General features: G+C 36.4%; 1 protein-coding gene across 1 annotated transcript in view; it reads right to left on the bottom strand.

Moving 5' to 3' along the window:
* Window positions 1-23843, bottom strand: part of MAN1A1 (mannosidase alpha class 1A member 1) — a 151457-nt gene that overhangs the window by 64003 nt on the left and 63611 nt on the right. The window contains exon 6 of the mRNA XM_064486733.1: window positions 1306-1400. Coding sequence (XP_064342803.1) covers window positions 1306-1400 — 95 coding nt within the window. The remainder of the gene's footprint in view (window positions 1-1305; window positions 1401-23843) is intronic.

Here is a 23843-nt window from a genome sequence, read left to right as displayed (position 1 = left end):
TCCTCAGCACCCCCACCCCTGCCCCAAACATACACACATACACATACATGGAAACATCTACATACATACAATTATAGACAGGTACAGAGTGATTTCAAGGTATAGATATATAAACAAGATGAAAACGAAGCATGACATTTACCTGATTTATTAGCCAATCAATTAATCTCATGATTTTTCATGATTAATTTTAGGAAAGACTGTCACTAAAATAAATAAGTAAGGAGAAAGGTACGTTAATCCTGCCAAGTAACCCTGTACATCCTCTAGGCATTTCTAAAACTTTAAGAAAACCGTTTAATTTATGCCTATGAATCAGTGTGCACGTAAACGTCTGAGTACATACTCTAGTTCTACCCTTTGCATACATTATGATGTTAGGCAAATGATTTAATTTCTCTGTGAGTGAAGTTCCTGATTAGTAAAATGGAGATAACAGTTCTGACCTTACTGAGTTGTTGTGAGGATTAAAAGTGGTAATATGTGTAAAGTACCTAGAACAAAGCCTCATACTTTATGATGATAAAAGAGCCACCATTATCATCATTATCACAAGAAGACACATATGCAATTAATTACTTATATGGGAAAAGGAGTTATAAAGAAAGCTTAAGATAAAATCGTTTACTAACAAAGTGCTCAAGCTACCATGAAAATTCAAACCACTTACTAGGAGAATGCCAGTAAGTCTGTTCAGCCCACGTGTTCCTTGGGGTACTTTCCCACGGACTTGGCACACCAGGGTTTTTCACCCAAGTGGGATGAAAAGGTTGGGTTGATCTGGGTCAATGGAGCAGTTCCCTTCCCTCTCTACAGCTGTGGGTGAGCAGCCTCAGGTGCTCCCAGTATCAGGTACACCAGCTCGTTGCACGGGAGATCGGACCAGTCTAAGTGTTGTATCTGCAATATCTCTAACCAGAAGCTTAACCGAAGGAAGTGACCTGAGGAACTGGCCTCTCTGGAAGTGAAATGCTTTGATGACAATTTTAAAAATAACGGGATGCTCTTGGAATCTATGGAGAGAGACTGTATCATTGATGCAGCATCACCAGGAAATAGTGAAAACCTCAGATTATGTCTCATTTGGATGAGTCTCTTGGGGTTGTTTGATCCCATGATGGGGACGCATCTTAAGCCATGGAACACTGAAAAATACTAATAACTTCCAACACAAGGACAGATGCCAAGACTCCCAATAGTGTCAGTCACCAACAAAATTCCAGTAATTATCCATCCAGGGTCTATTTGTTAGACCATAATGTTGAATATTTCAACTTAAAACATGTTGAAAATGAAGCATTTTACCTTTTTATATTCAGCAACGCCCAAGGTATTCCAGAGGGAGTACGAAATGCAGGTAGCAATTTTACCCCAAGTTCCACTGCTTTCTTTCGAAATATCTGAAAAGTTAAACAGTTAAGTAAGCTACTGTTGTAAGAAAAACAAAATGCACTATACTGCTATCTCACATTGAGCATGTTTCTACTTAAAACTTTTTTATATGAAAAAATAAAAGTTTCTCAAATTAACAGACTTACCTAGAAAGCAAGAAAGGTCCAGGAGCCATTGTTCTTTGGGGTATTTATCTTGGTTGCATGTTAAAATCATAGGGGGTATCAGTATAATAATACTGATATCTGGGTTGCACTCCTGAGATTCTAATTTCTATGGCTTGGGGCTCCCAAATCAGTTTTTTTTAAAGCACCACAGGTGACCTCAGGTGATTCCAATGTGCAAGACAGGGAGAGAACCACTGTTGCTGGTGGTAAGTCCTGGACTGAAAATCAGGAGCTCTGGTCCTGTTTCAGCTTCATTTATTTACTAGGGCACCGAGAAAGAAGTTGTGAAAAAGACATCTTATTACCAGTAATCTATATGTCCACTCAGCCCTTTGCAGTTTTGACCTCCTCTGATGCCAAGTGTGGGTGATATGGAAGATACAAAGTTAAATTAGATACAAATTCTGCCCAGAATTCAGTAACAAAAGCAAAATATGCATGCAAATATCTGGAACACAGATAAAATGAGAGCCTGGCATAATACCATCTAGGAGTTCAGATGAGTTCACTAAGGCTCTATGGGTGGAGATGGCATTTAGATGAGGATTGTATGCAGCATGTAATGAGGTTAATAGTACTAGAGACGTGTGAGGTGTGGGAAGCGGAGGGGGCCTCCCCGAAGGCATCAGTGTAAGAATATAAGCACAGACACCCGCAAGTGGGGGCCTGCAGAAGAAATGCAGTAAGTCAGCTTGCCTGTCCAAAGAAAAGGGGAACACTTGTAAATAAAGTCAGATATACACAGCCCATATCTTCAAGGGTAAGGCTAAAAACTTCATTCTGTTAAAATGGAAAAATGTTGAACGTTTTTGAGCAGCCAGTCCACCTGAGCAGAACTGTGATATCCATTCACAGTTTTAGGTCCAAAGTAAAGCACTGAGTGAATGTGCTCATTGAAGGAAAGACTGTGATAGTTTTCCCTGCAGCAGGGCCTTGTCCCTTCTCCTTGCCATACTGTGTGACCAAGCGTGGTGGGCTGGGAACCTACTATTTCCTTTTCCCTCTTCCTAACAAAGGCTAGGGGAGCCCTGGAAAGCATGGAGAATGGAAGTAAGATTCTCTCCCAGTGTGGAAAAGCATTCATTAAGGCCACTGTCAGAGAAGACTTGGGGGGCTCCTTCAGAGGGAAGAGTTCCAGCCCACAACTTCTGCTCTAAGCACACAGCCTCCCTACAGAGAGAAGCCAGGCACCGGGGCTTCTGGACTGAAGATAATCCACTCATGTTGATATTGACACTGTTTCTGAAACCCTACTCTTTTGGAATCTTACTTTGTAATGAAAGTTAAGAAAAGACTAAGTTTTCATGTAACAATTTGGCTGACAGTCAATTTAGATAAACTAGTATTCCTGGGATACAAATGAGGACACAGACATTTGTACTATATGAGGCTCTTAAAAAAACAGAACCATTTTTTCCCACAAATTATTATTATAACCCTCTTTAAAGTGGACAATTTTCTGTTTCAACAACTAAACAGTGAATGGAAGAAGAAGAGAAAGAAAAATAAACTAAAAAGTACAGTCTTCCTTTCCTTCTCTGCCTTACCCTAGAGAATTTTAAGTTCTCTTCTGCTGTAAGGGATTATCCAATCACTGCCCAGCCATCTGCTGACTTTCTAGCTTCCACCCAACTTTTAAAACTGTTAATTAATTAACTCCTTTGCAAGAAACTTACATAAGATGGAAGTCAGACTTGTAATTAAAACACCATCATGGATATTATAACCATATGGCATGGGAGTTAAGGGCTGAGGCTTTGAAAACACAATGCCTGTAGTTGAATCTTAGCTCTGCTTCTTCAAATTGGATGATCTTGGGCAAACTGGCTTAATTTCCTTGCGCCTAAACTTCCTCATCTATAGAATGGAGATAACAATAGCACTTGCTATTTTAAAGGTTGTGGAAAGAAAGGAATGAATTATTATATTTAAAGATCTTAGAAAAAAATACTTAGGATACATAGTAATCACTCTAAAAGGTTAGTGGTAGTTTTCATGTAAAGTAATACTTTCCCTATTTACTGCCTGAAAATGTTTCTTGTTCTGTCTTTAATCCAACTGCTGTTTGATACGCTATACTCAGATTCTCTGAGTGTGTGTGCGTACGTGCGCATGTGCATGTACACCCCCTTTCCCCCAAACACACACTCTTAATCATAAGCATACATGCTCAAGAGCTAAGCCCGCCTTCTCATCACCGTTTGCACTCCCAAATTCAACTTTTCTTTTTGAATTTAGTTCTGTACTTCTACTTGCATGCTCACATCACAATCTGGGTGTCGTCTTCTGAAACTTAACATGTCCAAGGTGAAATCAATCATTTAACGTCCTGGGTAAACTTCCCCAGTTCCATCACTGACACCACTGTTCAGTTAGTCCATGAGGCCCGAGAGAGCTGCATTTTGACTTTTGATTTCTTACTCTTTAGTTATTGAGTATCAACATGGAAGTTCCTGGAAATGTCTCATATATGGCTTCTTCCCTTTCTATGATGAGTATAGTCCATGTTTTCATCACCAGGTACCATAGCAAAGAAGGTCCTCCTACCTGGTCTCACATCCTCCTGTCTCCATTAATCTGTATCTATATTGCCAAATTCCTCTTTTTACCATACAAGTTTCTTATTCAAGAAACCACAACGATTCCCTCTGTTATCTAAAACTTCAAGTCAAAACTGATTACTGACTTTTCAATGACCTCTAAGAATAGGACCATTTATCATTTTTTGTTCCTTCAAAGATCAGTCTGGTTCCAGCTTAAGTCTCCTTGGTCTTGAGCACTCATTGAAGTTTGGTCCACTTTAGTATCTTTTTTAAAAAAGGTTTTTTCCCCCTCAGCTTTATTGAGATATCATGGACATACTGTGTAAGTTTAAGGTATACAGCGTGATGATTTGATACACATATGTGTTGTGAAATGATTACCACAATAAGGTTGACACTTCCATCTTCTTGCATAATTACCTTTTGTGTGTGTGTGTGTGTCCTGCCACATTAGTATATTTGTTCACCCAGTTCGCTCATCCTGAAACACCCTTTTCTGCCTCCTGTTGGCCAATCCAAATTCACCCATTCTCCAGGCCTAGGTCCAGGCCAAGATCACTGCCTTCTGTGAACTTTTACACTGACAACTGGCATTACACAATGCAGCATTTGACTACAGAAGGCAAGATTAACATCTCGAAATGTTTCCTTATGTTCCTCTCTTACATCCCCAAGTAATTATCTTTAAAAATAGAGAAAAAGATCTCCATTTCTTCTCCATTGCCTATTTACATATCCAACCCAGATCTGGTCATCCTGTATTAAATTTATTGATGTTGCTAGCGTATGCCTAGGAGTTGCAGGTGGGAAGATACTTACACTCTCAGTTAACAGGAAACAGTGGCCCTTCCTCTGTCAAGGTTTTTGCCTTTGCTGTTTCCTCCTGCTGCGATGCCCTTTCCCTAGCTCTTTACATGACTGGTTCATTCTTAACTTCAGGAATCTGCTTGAACGTCCCCTTCTAAGAGGGGTCTTTCTTACCAACCACACATAAAGTTGGCCATTCTCACTTATTATTTATCATATTATCTTGTTTATTTCTGTCCCACTATTTATCATATCCTAATTATCTTATTTGCTTACTTGTTGACTGTTGGACAACTCTGCCAGATGTAAGCTTCATGAGGGCATGGATTTGGTCTTGTTCATTGCTGTGTGTATATACTCAGTATCCTGTAAAGTAGCTGGTACTCAATAAACATTCATTTAATAAATGAATGAGTCAAATATTAATAAATGTACCTGGAGCACTAGAATGAGAAACCACTAATATTCTAGTATTTGCAAAGTGTTCTATTCCACTAGTTTCTATTGTCTGCAAATAATTACATCAAGGATTCTGGAGTCTCAACCTTGGGCACAATTACAAAATAGTTTTTGGATGAAAACATTAATTGACCTATTGATGCTTTAAATGAAATCACATGTGAGCCTAAGTCAATTCCAATTCTTAGTGTTTGATTTGTTACCTCTCCTTGAGACATGAAGAGAGGTTACTTGGAGGAGGAATCCAGAGTCTCAAAGACAACATCTTTTAACCCAAAATGGTGAGTAGTAAAATTCCAAACTAGCTTACAAAGTTAATATTGTTAAAAGAATGAAGGAGAAATGTCACAAATCATTCTAAAGGGTAGTTAAGTTTTAACTAGCATATCTTAGATAATGTACTCAAAAGCAAATGATGACAAAGAGCACACTAAAAAAATGGTACTTCAATTCAGTGCCCCTTCAAATGGGGCAGCATGATGGAGGCAGCACTGGACAGGTCAGTACTTGGATCCTAGGACTGGCTCTGCTACAGTTCAGTGGGAGGCCTGGGCCCACTGTTTAACTTTTCTGGTTCTCAGTTTCCCCAGAGAAATGGGAGAGCAGGGCTGATAATTTCTACTTCTGATTTGTTACTGAAAAACTAGTACTCAGAAGTCATAAAACTGGTACTAAAATGAAGCTGGCAAAAAAAAAGAAAAATTATTATAATTTTTATAAAGATAGAGTTGATTTGCCACCCAACTCTTAGTCAATCTTGGTTTCCAGGATTTGCTGGTACTTATATTTGCTGGGGAGGATTCTATAAAGAGAGCAAGATGAAAATGAAAAATGACAGGCAATAAAATACAATCCATGATGATAATAGAAGACATATTCTTTTTTTTAAATGACCATTACCACTAAATAGAGTTTTTGTGCAACTTGCACCAATCAGTTCAAAATGGGCAGACACCTAATGGTCCAAAAGGAATCTTCCAAAAGATTATGCATTATAGAGATTCTGATTACATTCACAGCAAAAATCAAAACTAATACAATTTGCTGAAAAAAAGGGTGGTAAAATATGATGAAATAGCTTCTAAAATAATCTTTCAAGCATGTAACTAACAAACAGGTTTAAATAAAAATTTTTATGGTCTCAAGTTAAGAATTTCAGAATAACTGCACCCAAACAGCATCTTTTCATTATCCTTAAATAACATCATCAGTCTTATTGCTATTTTTGATCTAAAGTTTAAAAAAACTTCATATTTTAGAACCTATCAAATAAAAAACATTTATCTTTTTACTTTATCTGTACAGATAGGATTAGACAAGGCTGTAAATAAGATGTATGGCTTTCTTTGCCTTTCTAGTTTGCAGATCCCTGAAGAACTGTACAAGAATATTTATACACCAGAGCAAAGAGTAAGGAAAGAAGATATGAATATGAACAGACAGCTCTGGAAAGAACCAGTTTCAGTTCAGACATGCTTTGGTTTGAAATGTACAATAAATATCAAAGCCTTTCTTCAAATCCTTATGCTGAAAACTTCACTGTTAAAAGATCAAACACTAATTCCCCATTAGTACAAGCAGAGTTTACCTATTACTCATTTTTGCTACATAAAGCTTCCAGCATGAAATGCCATAGACATGATAAATGTCTTTGTTTGAAAATAACTGAATAACCCATATATCGTTAGCTGAGTTGATTAACACATGTAATATGGGCCAAATTTAATCACTCAACCAATAAGTACTTTTGAATTACTCTGGCTTTTCAGTTTAGAGGGGAACCTCAAAAGGTTTAAATATCTGAATAAAGACATATAAAAACAGTTAATCCAAGAGAAATTTGGAGCTGGAAGGGACATCAAATATCATCTAATTGCATAATCTTGGTTTATAGATGAGAAAACTGAGGTTGAGAGAGGCCCTCTTCCTCTAATTAAATGCTCCGGTATGGGACGGTTTGATGACAGCTACAGCCAAGTGAACGCCAGCTTTGTGCCATTTCAGATAACACATAAGTCTTTTGATCTGGAAGGATCTCCCCTGTGAGTCCCTTGTATGTAAGTGTGCATACATCTTTCTTTTCTTTTTTAACTGAAAATGTGCACACATCTTTCACTGCCTCTTTCTACTCTTTGCATTCTCTCTCTCATTAATCAAAACCCCAAACTGAATTTTTCCTAAATTAAAAGAATTACTTGTTGTATTTATCAAATTGTATTACGAACTTCATTTTTTAAAATGTATAAATTTAATTAGATGAAAACTTATGTCAACTGTTTTGTTTTTCTTCCCTGTAATTCAGTATAATTCAGTTTTTAGCCTCTAGGCCATTAGATGAAGAGAGTATTCTTCATTTTCCTGCAAAACTAAAGCACTAAAATCTTGTTTATTCAAAATAAATAAGGATATGCATGCTAACCAGCTAGTAACCATAGGTCATAACCAAGAAGAATCAATATAACAGTGCCTTAGGCTTGAGTTTCTAACATATGAAAGCACAAAGATTAAATGAAAGAAAAAACTTCTGATAAGTATATTAATAAAAAAATCTAGATGCAGAGTGCTGTTAGTGAATCCTGTTAGACTCAGGATTTTAAAAAATATTTATTTTCATGAAAAAATTAACAGCTAGTGAAACCTTTCAAAGTTTGCTTTCATACTATCCCCTAGTCAAAATAAATAAGTGTTAATAAAGGAATTAATAAAATTATAATCTAATACTAATTTTTTTTTCTGTGGGGGTTCAATTTCATGCCCTAACTCCTGAGTGGGAAAGATTTTATAAAGTTAAAAGAGTAAGATGAAAAATAGTGAGAAATACTGGAGGGAATTCATGCTATTGTTCAAGGTGGACATCATCAGCATCCGTGTGGGCAGAAACCAACGCCACCTACTTGAGGAAGTGATCCTGTGTTTTCCCTGAGCATAAGCCAGAGTCAAGGTGGCCTGGTAACAGGCACACTGAAAAACAGGGCCTGAGTTCTAGTTCCGGGTTACTACCTACCTGTTCTGCCACAGTGAAGATTAGTTATCATTTCACTTCTCTAATTCTTTCTCTTGTAAAATGAGGGCACTAGATAAAACACTTTCTAAGGTACTTTTCTGCTCGATGCGGCATGGTTTTAAGACTTAAGAAGCACTTACAACATGTTTCCCAATGTCCTAAGAGCTATAAGGGAGATACACCAGAAAACATAAGATCCTTGTCTCAAGGAGCTTATAACCAGGAAGGCAAGTCAACCATATAAAACTATAGAAACATAAAATAACACCAGAAAACAACAATACGAACCAACAGATCAGTAGAGAATAAATTGAGTGATATAGGCTCTAACTATGGGAATAAAACAAAAGGAGAGACTGAATTAGGTCGAAGGGGAGAGTAGGACGGCAGAGGGGGTACTCCTGTAGGTGAGTATGCGTATGTCGTGCACACTCTAGGTTAATGTGGTGGGGGACAAGAGATAAAGCAGAAGGGGAGAGGAAGGAGCCTGACAGAGAGCAGGGTGGAGAGAGAGATTCATAGGGTTTAGAAAATGGCAAGAAAGAAACAGAAGAAAGAAGGCAAGCTAATAACCTTAACTATCAGGGACAGAAGTTAAAGGGCTGGTTAAAAAAGCACATCAGTTGGATCAAGAAGGTTCCAACACTTACGATCTTGGTGCCCTTCATTTACAAGTGGAAGGATTTCTTGATCATCAGGGTCCTGAGAGATGGGGCGGGGAGAAAGGCAGTGGTTCTCGTTGATTATGGAACTTTTCTGAGTTGCAAGGGCAAAGATACATAAATCACAACACCAAGAAACATTACACTGGCTATCTGAAGGAGAAACCTTGAGAAAGAATTAGGGTCCTTTAAAATAACATTTCCTCAAGGAGAAAGTATACATGTGTTATAGAGAAAAATGGGGCAGAAGTGGAGCTGGGAAAAAAAGGGAACAAGTATGATCATATGATAAAGTATGACAATATGATATCGTTATATGTCCTTCTTCTAACATACACTCACTATGGAAGTTAAAAATGCACAGAAAAGGAGAAAAAAAACCATGGCTAGGCAGCATTCATGCTTAGAATTATTGCTAGCTGTATGACACGGTATGTTATCTTAGGTGCCTAAAGCACTGGCCCAAGAACAATAAATAACACCGTAACAGTCCAAGCATTACACAGGGCTTAAAGATGGGGTTTTGAGTTGATCAATCTCAATTTAAGTTAAAAAAATGGGCAAGTAACTAACATAATGTTTTAAATGTGCAGTTTATTGTTAATAATATTTAATATTAGGTAAGTATGCCAAATAGTTTCTGAACATACATTTCACATCAAAATGAAAACTTTTTTTTGAAAACATAATGCCTACTAAAGAGACAGGGAATGATGAAAGCATGTACCCTATCTGGCTATTATTTCTAATAGAATTTGTGGAAACCACCATTACAAAGGTTGTTAATACTTAGTATCATAGTGTTAAAATAGGGACTGTTTTGTTTATTATTACATTTGTAGGTAAACATCACAAATCATTGGAAATATACCAAAATCTAGGCTCAGAAACCTTTCTTCAAGAGAAAAAGTAAGAGGAAGAGAATGACAGCCTCATCCATGTAAGTATATTGTGAATCTCTGGCATTTTTGAGTTAGGAGGCATTCTCTGCTAACGAATTTTTCCAAGTACTGAATCTCACCTCTAAAGAGCCTCGAACTATTTGTAGTTTATTTAACCTTTTTATTGTTATCGGTTTAAAAAACATGTTTCTGTTTTTTTGATTTAGTGCAACGTACACGGATCCTATCTTGGTGAGTCAGCGTCAGCATCACGTGCAGACCCTGGGCTGGGGCCAGAAGATGAGCTCCCGGTCCTCAGCTGACCGGGCTGTATGATCTTGAGCACTCACTTAACCCCCTCTTTGCCTCAGTTTCTAAATATGTGAATAGGGATTGATCTCCCAATTCACAAGATGATTAAATGTGATTAAATGCACAAGTGCTTTTTAAAGAGCGTAACAATTATCACCATCATTGTTCTTCGCTATAAGATACTGGTTCCCTCAGGAATAATTGAAGTATATTCGACTTTACACTGAATGGTTCAAAAACTGCTGAGCTTTTATGTCTACTTTCTATAGTCTACTGTTTCTTTCTGTTATTAGCACTCTGTTAATTACAATGGCGGTTTCTCACCATTGTAGTGTATTTGCTCTCCTTCAAAAAGTTTCAGACTAGTTTTATAAACAGTTGTTGGCACCAAGGCCTGAGGATAAGTCAAATGTCTCTTCTGGGTCTATTCTGTAGTACAGGGTGTGAGCTTCAGGAAATGTGCCCTGTTTTTTCTCAGATGACTGCGTTTGAACCACTAACTTTACAGGTATGGAAAAACAATTAATTAGTATATTATTCAGAGTAGTAGTTTGCAAGTTTACAAGGTAACCTAAACACCTATGTCTACATAGGTTTTATTTGCTTTTTTTTTTAAAGCAAAATGTAAGCCACACCTTTTTCATTCTATCTAAGCAAATGTAAACCTATCTAGTTGTACATCTATTCCCATTAAACTGATGTATTTTGATTTCTGCATCACCTGCCTTTGTTTGTTTTTTATTTATACACTGACACTGAGACAGGAAGGGGGCAGGGCATAGCCATTCAAGGAATGCTACAGCAATTAAAATCAAAATGGTAAAAGATTCAACCCCCAGTAGGCCTTGAGGCTCAGGATGATGAGAGATTTAACTTCTAGTAGATCTTGAGCCCATTGTAATATATTAACATGGTGAATAACACGCCCACAGGTACCATGGCAGTCCCAAGGCTAGCCACAAAAGATCAAAGAATGGGAAATGGCCAACTTCCTGGGTATCCCAGCCCCTCCCCCAGGCTACTTAGAATGGTCCTTCCACTTATTAGCATAGGAAGCCACCAAGATGATAAAAACCAGCAACACAGCGCCTCCCGGCCACCCCCCTCTCTCTCTCTTCAGAGAGGCCTGAATTCTGTCTATGGAATGTGTACCTACTTTTAATCTGAGCACCCAACACTCACACCTTGTGGCCTTTCTCTTGCCTTTCAATGCATCTCTGAATAAATCTACCTTCACTCAACTGTGGCTCGCTCTTGAATTCTTTCCTGCGAGAAGCCAAGGACCCATGCTTGGTGGGGCACGTCCCAGGGGCTCAGCCGAGACCTGGGACATGGCCCCTCCTCATGCCCCACATCTGTTTTCCTGCATCAACACCTCCAAGTGCCTTTGGGCAGAGTTTGTAATTTCATATGTCAACTGATGGATGAACATTTTAAGTTATCAAAGGGTGATGCTGATGGACACAAAATTTGGCAGCAGTGCTATTTTTGTCTTGTTTGTGCCCCCCCAGGAAAGCTAATTAATCTCTCTTAGTCTCAGTTTCCTCATCTACAAAATAAAGAAACATAAACTCAGAGAATTTCTTGTTTCCCTATTATTTTCCCATTTACCAAGAAAAATTTTAATTTTCTTATACAATACATTCTTATTATTGAAAAATCATAAAATTAGACAAATAGACAAAAAATATAGAGCCCCATTAATCTTATCTACCCAAACACAATTATTGTTAACATCTTAAGCATCTATCTTCTAAATGATATTGATTGTATTTGTTTTGCAAAATGGCATCTTTCCATATATACTATTTTGTAATGTTTTAAATCCATCCCTAGCAACTTAATCTACATTAAATACATCATTCTACATCAGAGGTCGGCAAACATTTTCTGTAGAGAGTCAGAGAGTAAGTATTTTAGGCTTTGCCAGATTTTTTAGTTTTTTTCTCTTATAATCCTTTAAAATGTGAAACCATTCTTAGTTTTGATAGTACAAAAACAGGTCCCAGACTGAATTTGTGCTGTGGTTTGCTGACCCCTGTTTTATATCAATGGATACATTTCTGTAATATCTTTTTTTAAACAGCTATATAGTATACCAGTGTATGGATATGTCAGAACCTAGTTGCCAATCTCCCACTATTCAACACTGAGATTTCCACTGTCTTGATATTGCAAACAGCGGTGAATAAATATCCATTTACATACTTATCTGTATGCATGCATGACTAATTTCATCAGGTTGAATGTCTGACAATGGAATTTCTGGTCAGAGGGCATTCACGCATTCATTTACTCACTAACTATAGTTGTGGGGTCAAAGCAGCCATAGACAAAATGGAAATGAACGGGCGTGTCTGTAGTTTGCCAACTCCTGGATTACATTAATTTGACTAAAAGCATCTTAAATATTTTTCACTTAAATTAAGAGATTTAAAAGTATATTCATATATTCTATTTCATGATGAGAATACTATGTTTTTAATAGATCAGTATTACATTCTTACAGTACCATAAATAATTCAATGAAACAATCATCATCAGAATACAAAATGTCACATAACTCAATACTTTCCTTATTAGAAAAGTTTTGAATATATCAAACTGAAATAATTTGGAGGGCATTTCCTCTTTAAAATATAAGCATAAGTAATCACTAACATGAAACATAATGTATTTTGTCAATTGTGACCATTCTTGTACTATTTGAATGCCTTTGAAAAGCGATTACACACATACACAGACGTCAACATAGTTTAAACTTTCTAAATTACAAGCTTTCAAAGAGGAATCTATTCTGTAATTCTGACCTTTTAGAGATGTAAATTCAAATATTCAACAAATATTTATTGAGTGCCTATGAACTACAGGCCAAGTCGCACAAGGCACTTGGAATACATAAGTAAACAAGAGAGCTGTGGTCAATGACTCATAATACTTGTTTCTGAAGTGTGACAGTGGAAGAACATCCACAGAGTATATTATGATATACAGGGAAGGCTCAAGTAATAACTTTCATTTCTTGTCCAAAAAAGAAACTGAAGACAAATATGATACTGTTGTAGTACTGCACAAGGTAATCAGACAAATCCTGGCCATTAGCCTGACCATGTAAAATGGGAAAAGGTATCAGATATACAGAAAAACAATTGCACAAAATTGTAGAGAAAGTTATCATTCGGGTGTTCTTGAAGATCTTAAATACAGTTTTAGATTAAGCAGACTTCTCCCACTGTGACCTATGCACATCATATGTCCTTTTTTTTGTTTTTGGTGATTAGTCAACATCTTGAAGGTTATCATTCAGGTGGGAATCACCTACAGTAGTTAAGGAACTGATCTTTTAGATCTGTTAAAAAGAATTAAGTCCAATAGAAAGCACTGGAATAGTCTTTTAAAAAGACTCAGGGACAGAGAAAAACAAATACTGTATGAAATGACTTATATGTGGAATTTTAAAAAGCTGAACTCATGGATATAGAGGCAGAATGGTGATTGGCAGAGGAGGGAGGGTAGGGAGAATGGGGAAAATGGGAAGATGTTGGTCAAAGGGTGTAACTTCCAGTTGATGAAAGGGTGTAACTTCCATAAGACGAATAAATTCTGGAGATCTAATGCAAGGCTTGGTGAGTACAGTTAACAATACTGTATTATAAACTTGAAAGTTGCTAGAAGAGTAGATCTTAAATATTCTTACCACAAAAAGGAAATGATAATTATGTGAAGTGATGGAGGCGTTAACTAACCCTACTGTGTTAATCATTTTGCAATGACTAAATCAACACTGTGTACACCTTAAACTTACACAAAAATCAGGGCAGTCAAGGATAAAAGGGGAGTAAAACAGAAATGATGGAGATGCACAGAAGTCCACGGTCCAGTCTAAGGGCCAGGCAGCTTCAAGATGCAAAGGATGTGGAGTCAAGCTCTTTTAACATTAAACAAACAGCAATGCACTTGATTAAAACTTGACATGAATGCCAAAAATTTCATCTGTTAACAAAATAAAAGTGGAGTATTCTTACTTTGGCCCTAATTTTAGTCACTACAAGGCAGTACTGTTGAAGACAAATGACTAAGGACCCTGGGAAAAAGCAATTATCTCTTTTTAAGGGTTAGAAAATAGAAGTTGTCTCTTTTTTTACGGATAAAAAAGTAAACAAACAAAAAATTTTAGCAAAGTCCAACATGGATCCTGGACTTTGAGGAAATAAGATTTCAAAAGGCTCTTTAAAAACTTCAATACGTATCAGAGTAATGATAGAAATTTGTGCCCCATATTCCTTAGGGATTGTGGCAGGGCTTTTTTATTTGCTTTATTTAACTGGAATTGTCCTTAATATAAATGAAACCCCAAATAGCTTATGCTCCATTTGATACAATGTTTATCAGATTTTAGAAAGGAGCCTCATTATAATTTCCAATAGAGAAAATGTTTCCCTCAATTCTTGATCCAGCAAATTAGGACATGGTTTCCTCAACAAAGGTGAGAGCCAAACCTGGATGTCTATTTTCTTAGTTCATTTTTTTAAAAAAAGGAATCCTGTTAATTCCAAGAAGACGGATTCACGGTATTCTCAAACCAGCAGCATCAGCATCATCTGGGAACTTATAAGGAACAAGAAATGCAAATTACCAGGCCCCCATTGAGATCTACAGTCAGAAACTCTCATAGCGGGGCCCACAAATCTGCGTTTTAATAAGCCTTCCTGGGAATTCTGATACACATCACAGTTTGAGAAGCCCTGAACTAGCGAAAGAAATTGATTGGAAAGAATACTTTTATCAAAACATTTATTGCCACCGGTATAATATATACTGTTTCTGTAGTGAATGAAGCAAAGAAAGTCTTTAATAATCTTTAAGTTTATCAAATAGCATGAGAGGTCTGAAGCCATGTGATGCTGAGTTCACAGTTTAACAGCCAACTCTCCATTTGCCATCCGCCTGATATTTAACAACAAATGGGACAGCCAATTCCTAAACGAACAGCAGTCATCACTGCATAATTTCAGTCTTATGTGCTTGCCACTGTGGCTTAGGAGCTTATTTTACTGTTAAGTCATGTCTCTAAGTCACTTAATAGCAGTAGAATGGAAAGATAGGGTCAAATTTATGAGGCCAAGAAGGAACCTCCTGTGAGTACTTTACACCACATTGAGAATCTAATTATTGGTTCACAACACAGCACTTAGCAGCTTTTTTTCCTTCCTTCATACAGACTCTGTGGCAAATCAGTACACAATAGTATTGTTTTAAAGGGCCATTTATATGTAAAGTAGCTCTGTGTCTATTTTTGGTAGTTCACAGGTAAAATAACCTTGTTTTAGCATAAAACTGGTCATACAAGGTAAAAAACATTAAAAAACAATAAAACAATTATTTTTCAACTATGAGAGCTGTGGATGAAATATGTTGCCCACCATATCAGTAAACAAAGACCGTTGCAGCCATCAAGCCGTCAGCCACTGCGGACACCCCAGCTGTGCACCCCAGGGGCTTCAGGATGGTGGCCCCTAGACAGTTAAAGGTGCACATCAAAGGAATGATTTCAACCAGCCCAGACTCTTGCTTCTTCCCATACATGCAACAGTGCTAAATTCATTAACTTGAGATGTCTGGTTTTCTTTAATTAACAGTAATCTTTTGATGTTCCTACTACCTGGTTTTTGTTGCACAAACCCTGTATCCTGACTTTTCCCTTACCTCTCGGGAGCAGTCCCTCAGAGCGATCTGAGAGGCTGTCTTCTGGGTTTAAGTTCTCAGAAAATTTGTCGAATAAAATAAAATTCTCAACTTTTAGGTTGTGCATTTTTTTTTCAGTTGACAGAGCTATGCCAATACTATAGGTTTGGAATAATGTAATTGATAAACATTTGTAAAATGAGTCATGTCATATTAATACTGTGAAGAAGATTTATGTACAACTTTCTTATGATATATTTTGGGCCTTTTTCCATTCAAGTTCTTTTTTTTCTTTTTAACATTTTTTATTGATTTATAATCATTTTACAATGTTGTGTCAAATTCCAGTGTAGAGCACAATTTTTCAGTTATACATGAAAATATATATATTCATTGTCACATTTTTTTCTCTGTGAGCTACCATAAAATCTTGTATATATTTCCCTGTGGTATACAGTATAATCTTGTTTATCTATTCTACAATTTCCATTCAAGTTCTTAATAAGAAAATCAATAGGAAAGAAATGGGCACTAGTAGATATATGCAAATATTTCTTGATGTCTAGATTCCTTAGGATCTTGGAAAAGTTAAATTTTTTAACATTTATAAGTTTCCTAAGGCCTCTCCAAATTCTTTTCAAACAGGTGGAGCTGCATTTATCAAAGATTAGTTAAAATCTAGAACTGGGGAGGGGGTTACTACTGGTTTTGTGCTGGTCGAATAACTTTTTACATTTGAAAAATCATGATAAAGATTTTCCACTAAGAAATATAAATATATTTAAATGAAATAATCACACAACTAATTATAATCACAGACCACCCACATCTTGGTAAAGTGGACTGCAAATCAAATATTTCAAGGCACTCCTTTTCCCCATGAGGTTTTTTTTTCTTACTTTCTTCCCCACTTCCTTCTTCCCTTTCTCTTCTTTCTTGCCCCCCTCCCTTCTTTTCTAAACATCTTCCTCTTTCATAGCTCTTGTAATATATACTTACACTGTGAACTGACATTTTAAGACATAAAGAACATAGATGCCACTCCAAGTTACCTCTAACATGCTAACTGTATTTGAAAGTGAATATTCAGACATAAACTATAAAATCTGAACAACATGCTTTGTTTATATCACTGTCTCATACTAAGCTGCTTAAGGAGGGTGAGGACCTCCGTGAAAACAATCATGTGGTGAGAACGCCCCAGTTCAGGGATGCCAGGAGTAAGAAGTAGGCTTTCAGCCATATAATTTTCCAAAGACTGAACTGCATAAATGATTCTGGCCAAGTAATAATAGCTGATGATTATATAGCATTCAATACATTCCAGCAACTCTCCTGAATGTCTACACTTACTAAGTCACTTAATCCTTCTAACAAGCTTCTGAGGCGGGAAAGGTTATCATCCCTGATCACATTCACACAATGCCAGCAAGAAGCAGAGCTGGGATTCGAATGCCACAGTCTTCCCCACTACTCCACGCCCCTGAAACCAATTTTCAGAACAGCTCTGAACATAAGTAACTTTTGTTGTAAAAGGAGAAATGAATTAAAGATCTATTTACTGTCCTCTACACAATACATATCATAGTATGTCCTATGAAGCATACAGCATGCTTATGGTTTGAAAATTTACGACTAAACCTGAAATGGTCAATGCAAAATTGTTTCAAGTTATTTGGATAATCTATTTCATAATGTAAAATGACGAATGCTGTATATCAAAATACCTTTTCGGTCAGCACTTTAAGACATGTACTTACATGTACTTTATATTTGAATTATGTTTGTGTCTGAAATATGATCTCTAATTTATACATATCAAGCTAATTCAAATACATTAAACATTCTTTTACAGAGAGAAAGAGATCCAAATAGATCCCCAGATCCAAAATTCATTCCACTAAGTTTGACTATCCTTCTGGGTAATGGCTTTTATTATTGATTTATTTAAAAACACAGTTAAATTCTAAAGACACAAAGAGATACAGATCCTCCCACCCATAACACATACCTACAAAATGTACAGTCTAGGATAAAGACACATATCCCAATAATTACTATCCAGGTCAGGAAACAGGACTTTGCCAGCCCGGCTAGAAGCCCTCTGTGTGCTGGCCCCAGTCATTGCTCCTTCCCTCTCTTCAAAAGTAACCACATCCTGGCATTTACTCTCTTATATTTCTTCATCAACCAACAGCACATCCTTCGACACTACAGTTTTGCCCACTTAAAAAAAAAAAAAGACTTCTGAGTCTCACACCACAGGCTCCCCATTTTCCCCTTTCATTTCCTTATAGTTTATCTGGACAAACTGGAGTCATTTGAACTAAAGGAGCCACATTCTGCACACGTGTAGTGCAATTTGATATGTTCTTCTTTCTTTATTTTTGACATATTGGAAGCCGGATCCAGAGAACTGATCCCTTTGACAAGACCCTGGGTGATATGTTCCCTTATCAGGAGGCACATATGTGGTTTGCTCTCCTTTTGAGAAGTTAGCAGCTTTGATGACCATGGCCTAGATCCATTAATTTATCAGGAATTATAAAAATGGGTGAACTTCTACTTTTATCAGTTCACTTTCATTTATTAACAGAAATAATTTTATTAACAGACACTTGGCTTATCTAGGACTTGGTTTCCAGTGATACAGTTCATTTAGGAAAGGCAAGATAAAGCCTTGACTCTTTCCCTTTATCAGTTTTCAAGATAATAAATTGCTTCCCTGTTATTTCTTTGAATGTGTCCAGTTGTTTTTACTTTTTAACATCACTATGAACTTATCAACTTAAACATACTTAATGAGTTTTAATCTGTTACATTTCTTATTTTTACTGAAACTCAAAATTCTCATCTTTTGCTGGATAAAGCCTCTTTTAAGTTGGCTCTTGAGTCCTTTAGACATTACTCTACTAGTTTTTGTTAGCTTCTTTGTTACCTGGTTGGATGAGATGTTTGAGACTAATCTTTACATTTTCTATTTCAGGTATTGCTCCAAGAAGCCCTGGTTAGTAAGAAATAGAAACATAAGACCCAATCTGGGTGCTATGGATGCTCATGACTATGAATTCATCATTGTTTCTAGGCTTTTTCAGGGGATACACACACACACGTACACGCACGCACATTTATATAATTTAAGATAAAATATTTCATAAACTCTTAATATTTTCAATTAAAATTCAGAGCTACAATGTTTTCCTTTTTAACATTTTATCATATAATTTACTCATTTAAAGTGCACATTTCAGTGGTTTTATTATAGTCACACTAAACTGATTCCCACAATAAATTTTAGAACATTTTTATTATGTCCCCGAAAAGAAACACCATGCGCATTAGCTGTCACTCCTCATTTCCCCCAAACCATTCAGTCCTAGGGAACTTCTAATCTACTTTCCGTCTCTCTAGATGTGCCTATTTTGGACATTTCATAAAAATGCAATCATATGATACATGGTCTTCTGGTTGTCTGAAGCTCATTGCCTGGTAGGTTCATCGGAAGGGCTCTGGGAAATAATATTCCCCAAGTTCTTACATGCAGATAATCTCTTGCCTGTGTCCCTTAAACCTGAAAGTCAGTTTTGCCGGATATAAAATCCTTGTTTCTCATTTTTGCTACAGCTGCCAGAATTCCCCTTGAGTCTGTCATTAAAACGGGAGATCTGTTCAAAAAGGAAAGTAATCTCCATTCAAATTTTGGGTAAGAAAGGAGTTATGACTGTGACTATTCCATAAGTAAAGAATCAGCACATGTTTTTAATTGTTTCTCTGTCTATAGCAGTTTATTGTTTTCTTTAAATTTTTAGCATCTCCCTTTTACTATCAATCAGCCAATTTCTCTTCCATAGGACACAAGATTTTTCTAGGGCATAAAGATGTCCAACTTTCCTACTTGTTCTTCATTCCCAGGTATTTACAAATCTGTACTACCTAAGCATTACATAACAGAAGCACAAATCTACCTTTCACCAAAAGGAGTCATTGTGTTTATACCCCAAAATGAGTTAAGACGTTTTGAGTTATGAGGAGGAAAGTTCTTCCACACTCACTCCTCCGATTTACAACATTCTGTGAACTTGGAAATCAGTGTACCATAGTTAGAGAACACTGCGTTTAGAAGATGCTTAGTGTACATTTATTCCATAGTCTAGTACTTTAATGAAAAAAACTGAAAGTGATAAAATGGCTTGCTGGAGGTAATGCAGTGAGTCAACCACCAAACAGGGTCTGAGAAGCCAGGATTCCAGATTCTAGGAGCAATGTAACTTCCACTCTCTACGAGCTACTTCTTAAGTTCACTAAAGTAGATCGAGCTACTTCTTAAGTTCACTAAGCAGATGTCTCCAATGCAGTGAGTATTTCAAGTAACCCCCTGTTTACAAACAGTTTAACGATAGGTCCAAAATTTGGCAATTTCCCTTAGAAATACAATTATAGTGAGAGACCCAGAGCATTACACAAACGTCCACTCCGGTTACAGGATCACAGACTAGCAGCTAATCCTCATAAACGGAAGGAGAGGCAGACTTTTAGGGTGAGGATAGAGGGAAGTGAAAGAAGACACTGTTGGCTTTTCATCACATCTATAGATTCCCCCAAACATTACTTTTAAACAAAATATTTCAAAAACACAGAAGTTTCCTATACCTGGGTACCCATAAGCAAGCTCTATTCATTCATATCATGTAGTCATATTTGCTTTAGATTTTAAAAGATAAAGGAAAATATTATAAATTTTAAAATACAGTTTCTAATTATCTTGGGTTTCCATCATAAAGCGACTCTAGATTTTGTTTTGAGAAGTCTCACGAGTGTCTGGTAGACTGTATGTTCCCCTTTTTCTAGTCACCTTCTTTATCTCTCAGACAGGGTTTTCTTTTTCCCCTGGCTCATTACTGAACAGCTTTTCTCCTACTCTCTTCGTCTTCAAGCAAGCATGCATGTTTTGAAGTTTCTTAAGGGATATTTACTGCTGTAACAACAGGAAAATGGCTCTCTGCTAAGTCTTTCCTAATACCTTCTTTCAATTAGATCCTGTAGAGAAAGACGAAGTCACAGATTGTGCCAAGTGCCTCAGTGGTCCCAGATTTCCTTCTATGTTAGTAATGAACATACACCTTATTGTGAGTCTATAATAATCATCACAAATAATTCCACTCTTTTGGCTTTTAAATGGTTGAGGGTGAAAAATGCAGAGATTTCCAATGCACATTTTTTTAAGAATATGAAATACTCTACATACTATTTTGTATCACATTTTAAATAGATCTGTGTGCGTGTAAGAAAAAAATCTTGGTATTATAATTAGCTTTTTTTCTTTTTAAACTGCTCTTGAAAATACAAAGACTAAATAGTTGGATCTGAGACTATGCAAGGATTTATGAACAATCTGTTTACTTAAGCTTTGTGTCACCTCCATTTCCATGTGAACTGAGGATGATATTAACATCTAATAGATGTTGTTGTAAATAAGCCACCGTCTGAAATGGAAATCTATAAATTGGCTATAAAGCAGGAAATTCAATTATCACTGAGTGAAGTCATTTTCTTTATGAAACAGATGTCAGAAAGGGAGAAAGGTGACTTTCAAGACTTCACAGGGTGTATTCTTGTAAGAAAAGTTTAAAAAATTCAAATCTTAAAAAAGCTGGAACTAAATCCTGAGGAAGTCTAGGGGCAAAAGTTTGGTAATGATTTTTTTCCAAGTTTATTACAGTTTTCCTTTAATATTTTTCTGATCATAAGATTATTACTAGTTCACTATGAAAATTTTGATAAATATACAAAAACAAAAAGGCAGGGGAAAGATCATATACCGACTAGAAGCAAATACTGTTTATATTTGGGAATAGTTTCCCATTTGTTATTCTTTGTATTTTTGTAGCTGAAAACAATCAATCAATCAATCAAAAATACCAGGTTCATAGATACAGAGAACAGACTGGTGGTTGCCAGAGGTGGGGGTGGAAGGCTGGGAGAATGGTCAAAAATAATCAAATTATACATGAAATTGTGTATCTTGCTTTATTTATTATATGAATACCTGTCCATGCCATTAAATAAATTGACAAGCATAAACTTTAGTGGTTAAACAATATGCCATCGTGTGGGCATTCCATGATCTGCTCCACAATTCTTTTAGTGTTGGGTATTTGAGATGTCGCTTCCTATTTACTGAGTATATAAAATATATTCATTAACTGCTTTAGGTATAATATGATTACATTTTGGATTATTTCCTTTGGATAGACTCTCCAGTGTCGAATAACTAGAGCTAAATAAATACCTTTACTGAGGATCTTCTTATATACGTATCAAATTACATTCCCTTCAGCAATATCTGAGTGAATTTTTGCCCTATTCTCTCCAAACTAGGTATTAACATGCTTTTTAGTCTTTGCTAATTTGATAGGGAAATAAAGGTCGGGGGCGGATAAAGAAGTCAGAGTGTTGGTATTTTACTTTGAGTGTCTGTAAGGAGAGTAAGTGATTATTCTGCGCCTGTCTGAACATGGCGGGGGGGAAACACTGAATGGATGAGTAAAGCCAGTGGGAAGTGTGCACCAGGCAGTGGAGACACGAGACTGTAATCCTTAAAAGTGTGGCAACTATCCATTTATCTGAGTGCTAATTAAACTCCATCATTTGAGGTGGCATCTTGAAATTCCACAATGGACAAACCCCTAGGAAAAACTCCTGGAGGAATGCCAGGTCCCTGGATCTAATCTTAGCTTAACCTAAGGGCCCTGGTTCTGAGTCTTATCTTTTGACAACAGTTAACTTAACAGAAGGAGAACATACTATAAAATGGTTCACTGAAAATCTTTAGTGAACAATGACAATGATAAGTAGGCGTTTTAATCACTTTTTTGCAGTTACTTTTATGATATATGACAATAAATACGAGTTTTTCTTCTCTTTGTCTAGGTGAATAAAATATAAAAAGTAAATAGGTAACTGGATTCCAAAGTTTCATTCATAGTCAGAAGAATTTTATTAAAGTGCTGTCAACATATGGTAGACTTATGAGCTATTTCTAAATTCTTTTTGGAATTCTCTAATTACATGAAAGCATTCCAATTGTATTGGTAAACTTTCACAATTTATGTCTGTTAATAAAGCCAAACTAATTTCATTTAAAATAAGATACTACCATTTTCCTCCATATTTCTTTATTAGAAAATATGATTCAAAACTGGAAAATACTATGCTTTTTTCTAAATTATGTACATCCACATTATTCAGCGCTTTCAATTATTTATATGACTTACTTGTGAAGAAAAGTTCAACAGTCTTATCACCACCATAATCATCACCACCACTGTCCTCCTCCTCCTCTTCTGCATCCCAAAGGGAAGAAAGAAATCTACCATAAACTCAGGACTCTCGGCTTCCTCTGTTCAGCATGTTATTTTCTCCAAATCTTCAATAGTGTCATTCAGATCCAAGCTTCAGTTCACCCTAAAGTAGTCCTCCTTTTCCTGCCCCTCTCCCTGTCACTCTTTATCACAGGACTGTATTGTATTGCTTCACAGTTCTTACTGCTATCTGAAATTATCCTGTGAACTTATTTATTACTTTACCTCGCTAGCTGTACATTTCATGAGAGCATCGCCGAATCCTCCAGAGACAAGAACACAGCCTGGCACATAATAGATGCTCAAAATAATCACAGCTGGCACGTAATATTTGCTGAATAAAGATGTGAATCATAAGCAACTAAACATGTTAATAATTGTAAACCTGACAAGATGACAGAGATTTAAGGTCCACTACCCCTAATTCTTCAGAGTTAAACTCTGGGTTAATACTATTCTAAGTCTAGTCATAAAGCACTAGATACCGTGAAATAGTCATAAAGATTAGATAGCACACAGTCAACGTTCATGCTATGGTTGTTATCTGAATTAACAGTTAAACATAAAGTG

Source organism: Camelus dromedarius, chromosome 6, assembly GCF_036321535.1.
Source record: "Camelus dromedarius isolate mCamDro1 chromosome 6, mCamDro1.pat, whole genome shotgun sequence".
Taxonomy (NCBI): Eukaryota; Metazoa; Chordata; class Mammalia; order Artiodactyla; family Camelidae; genus Camelus; species Camelus dromedarius.
Note: the sequence above shows the minus strand (reverse complement) of the source record. Positions and strands in the feature narration are given on the sequence as shown.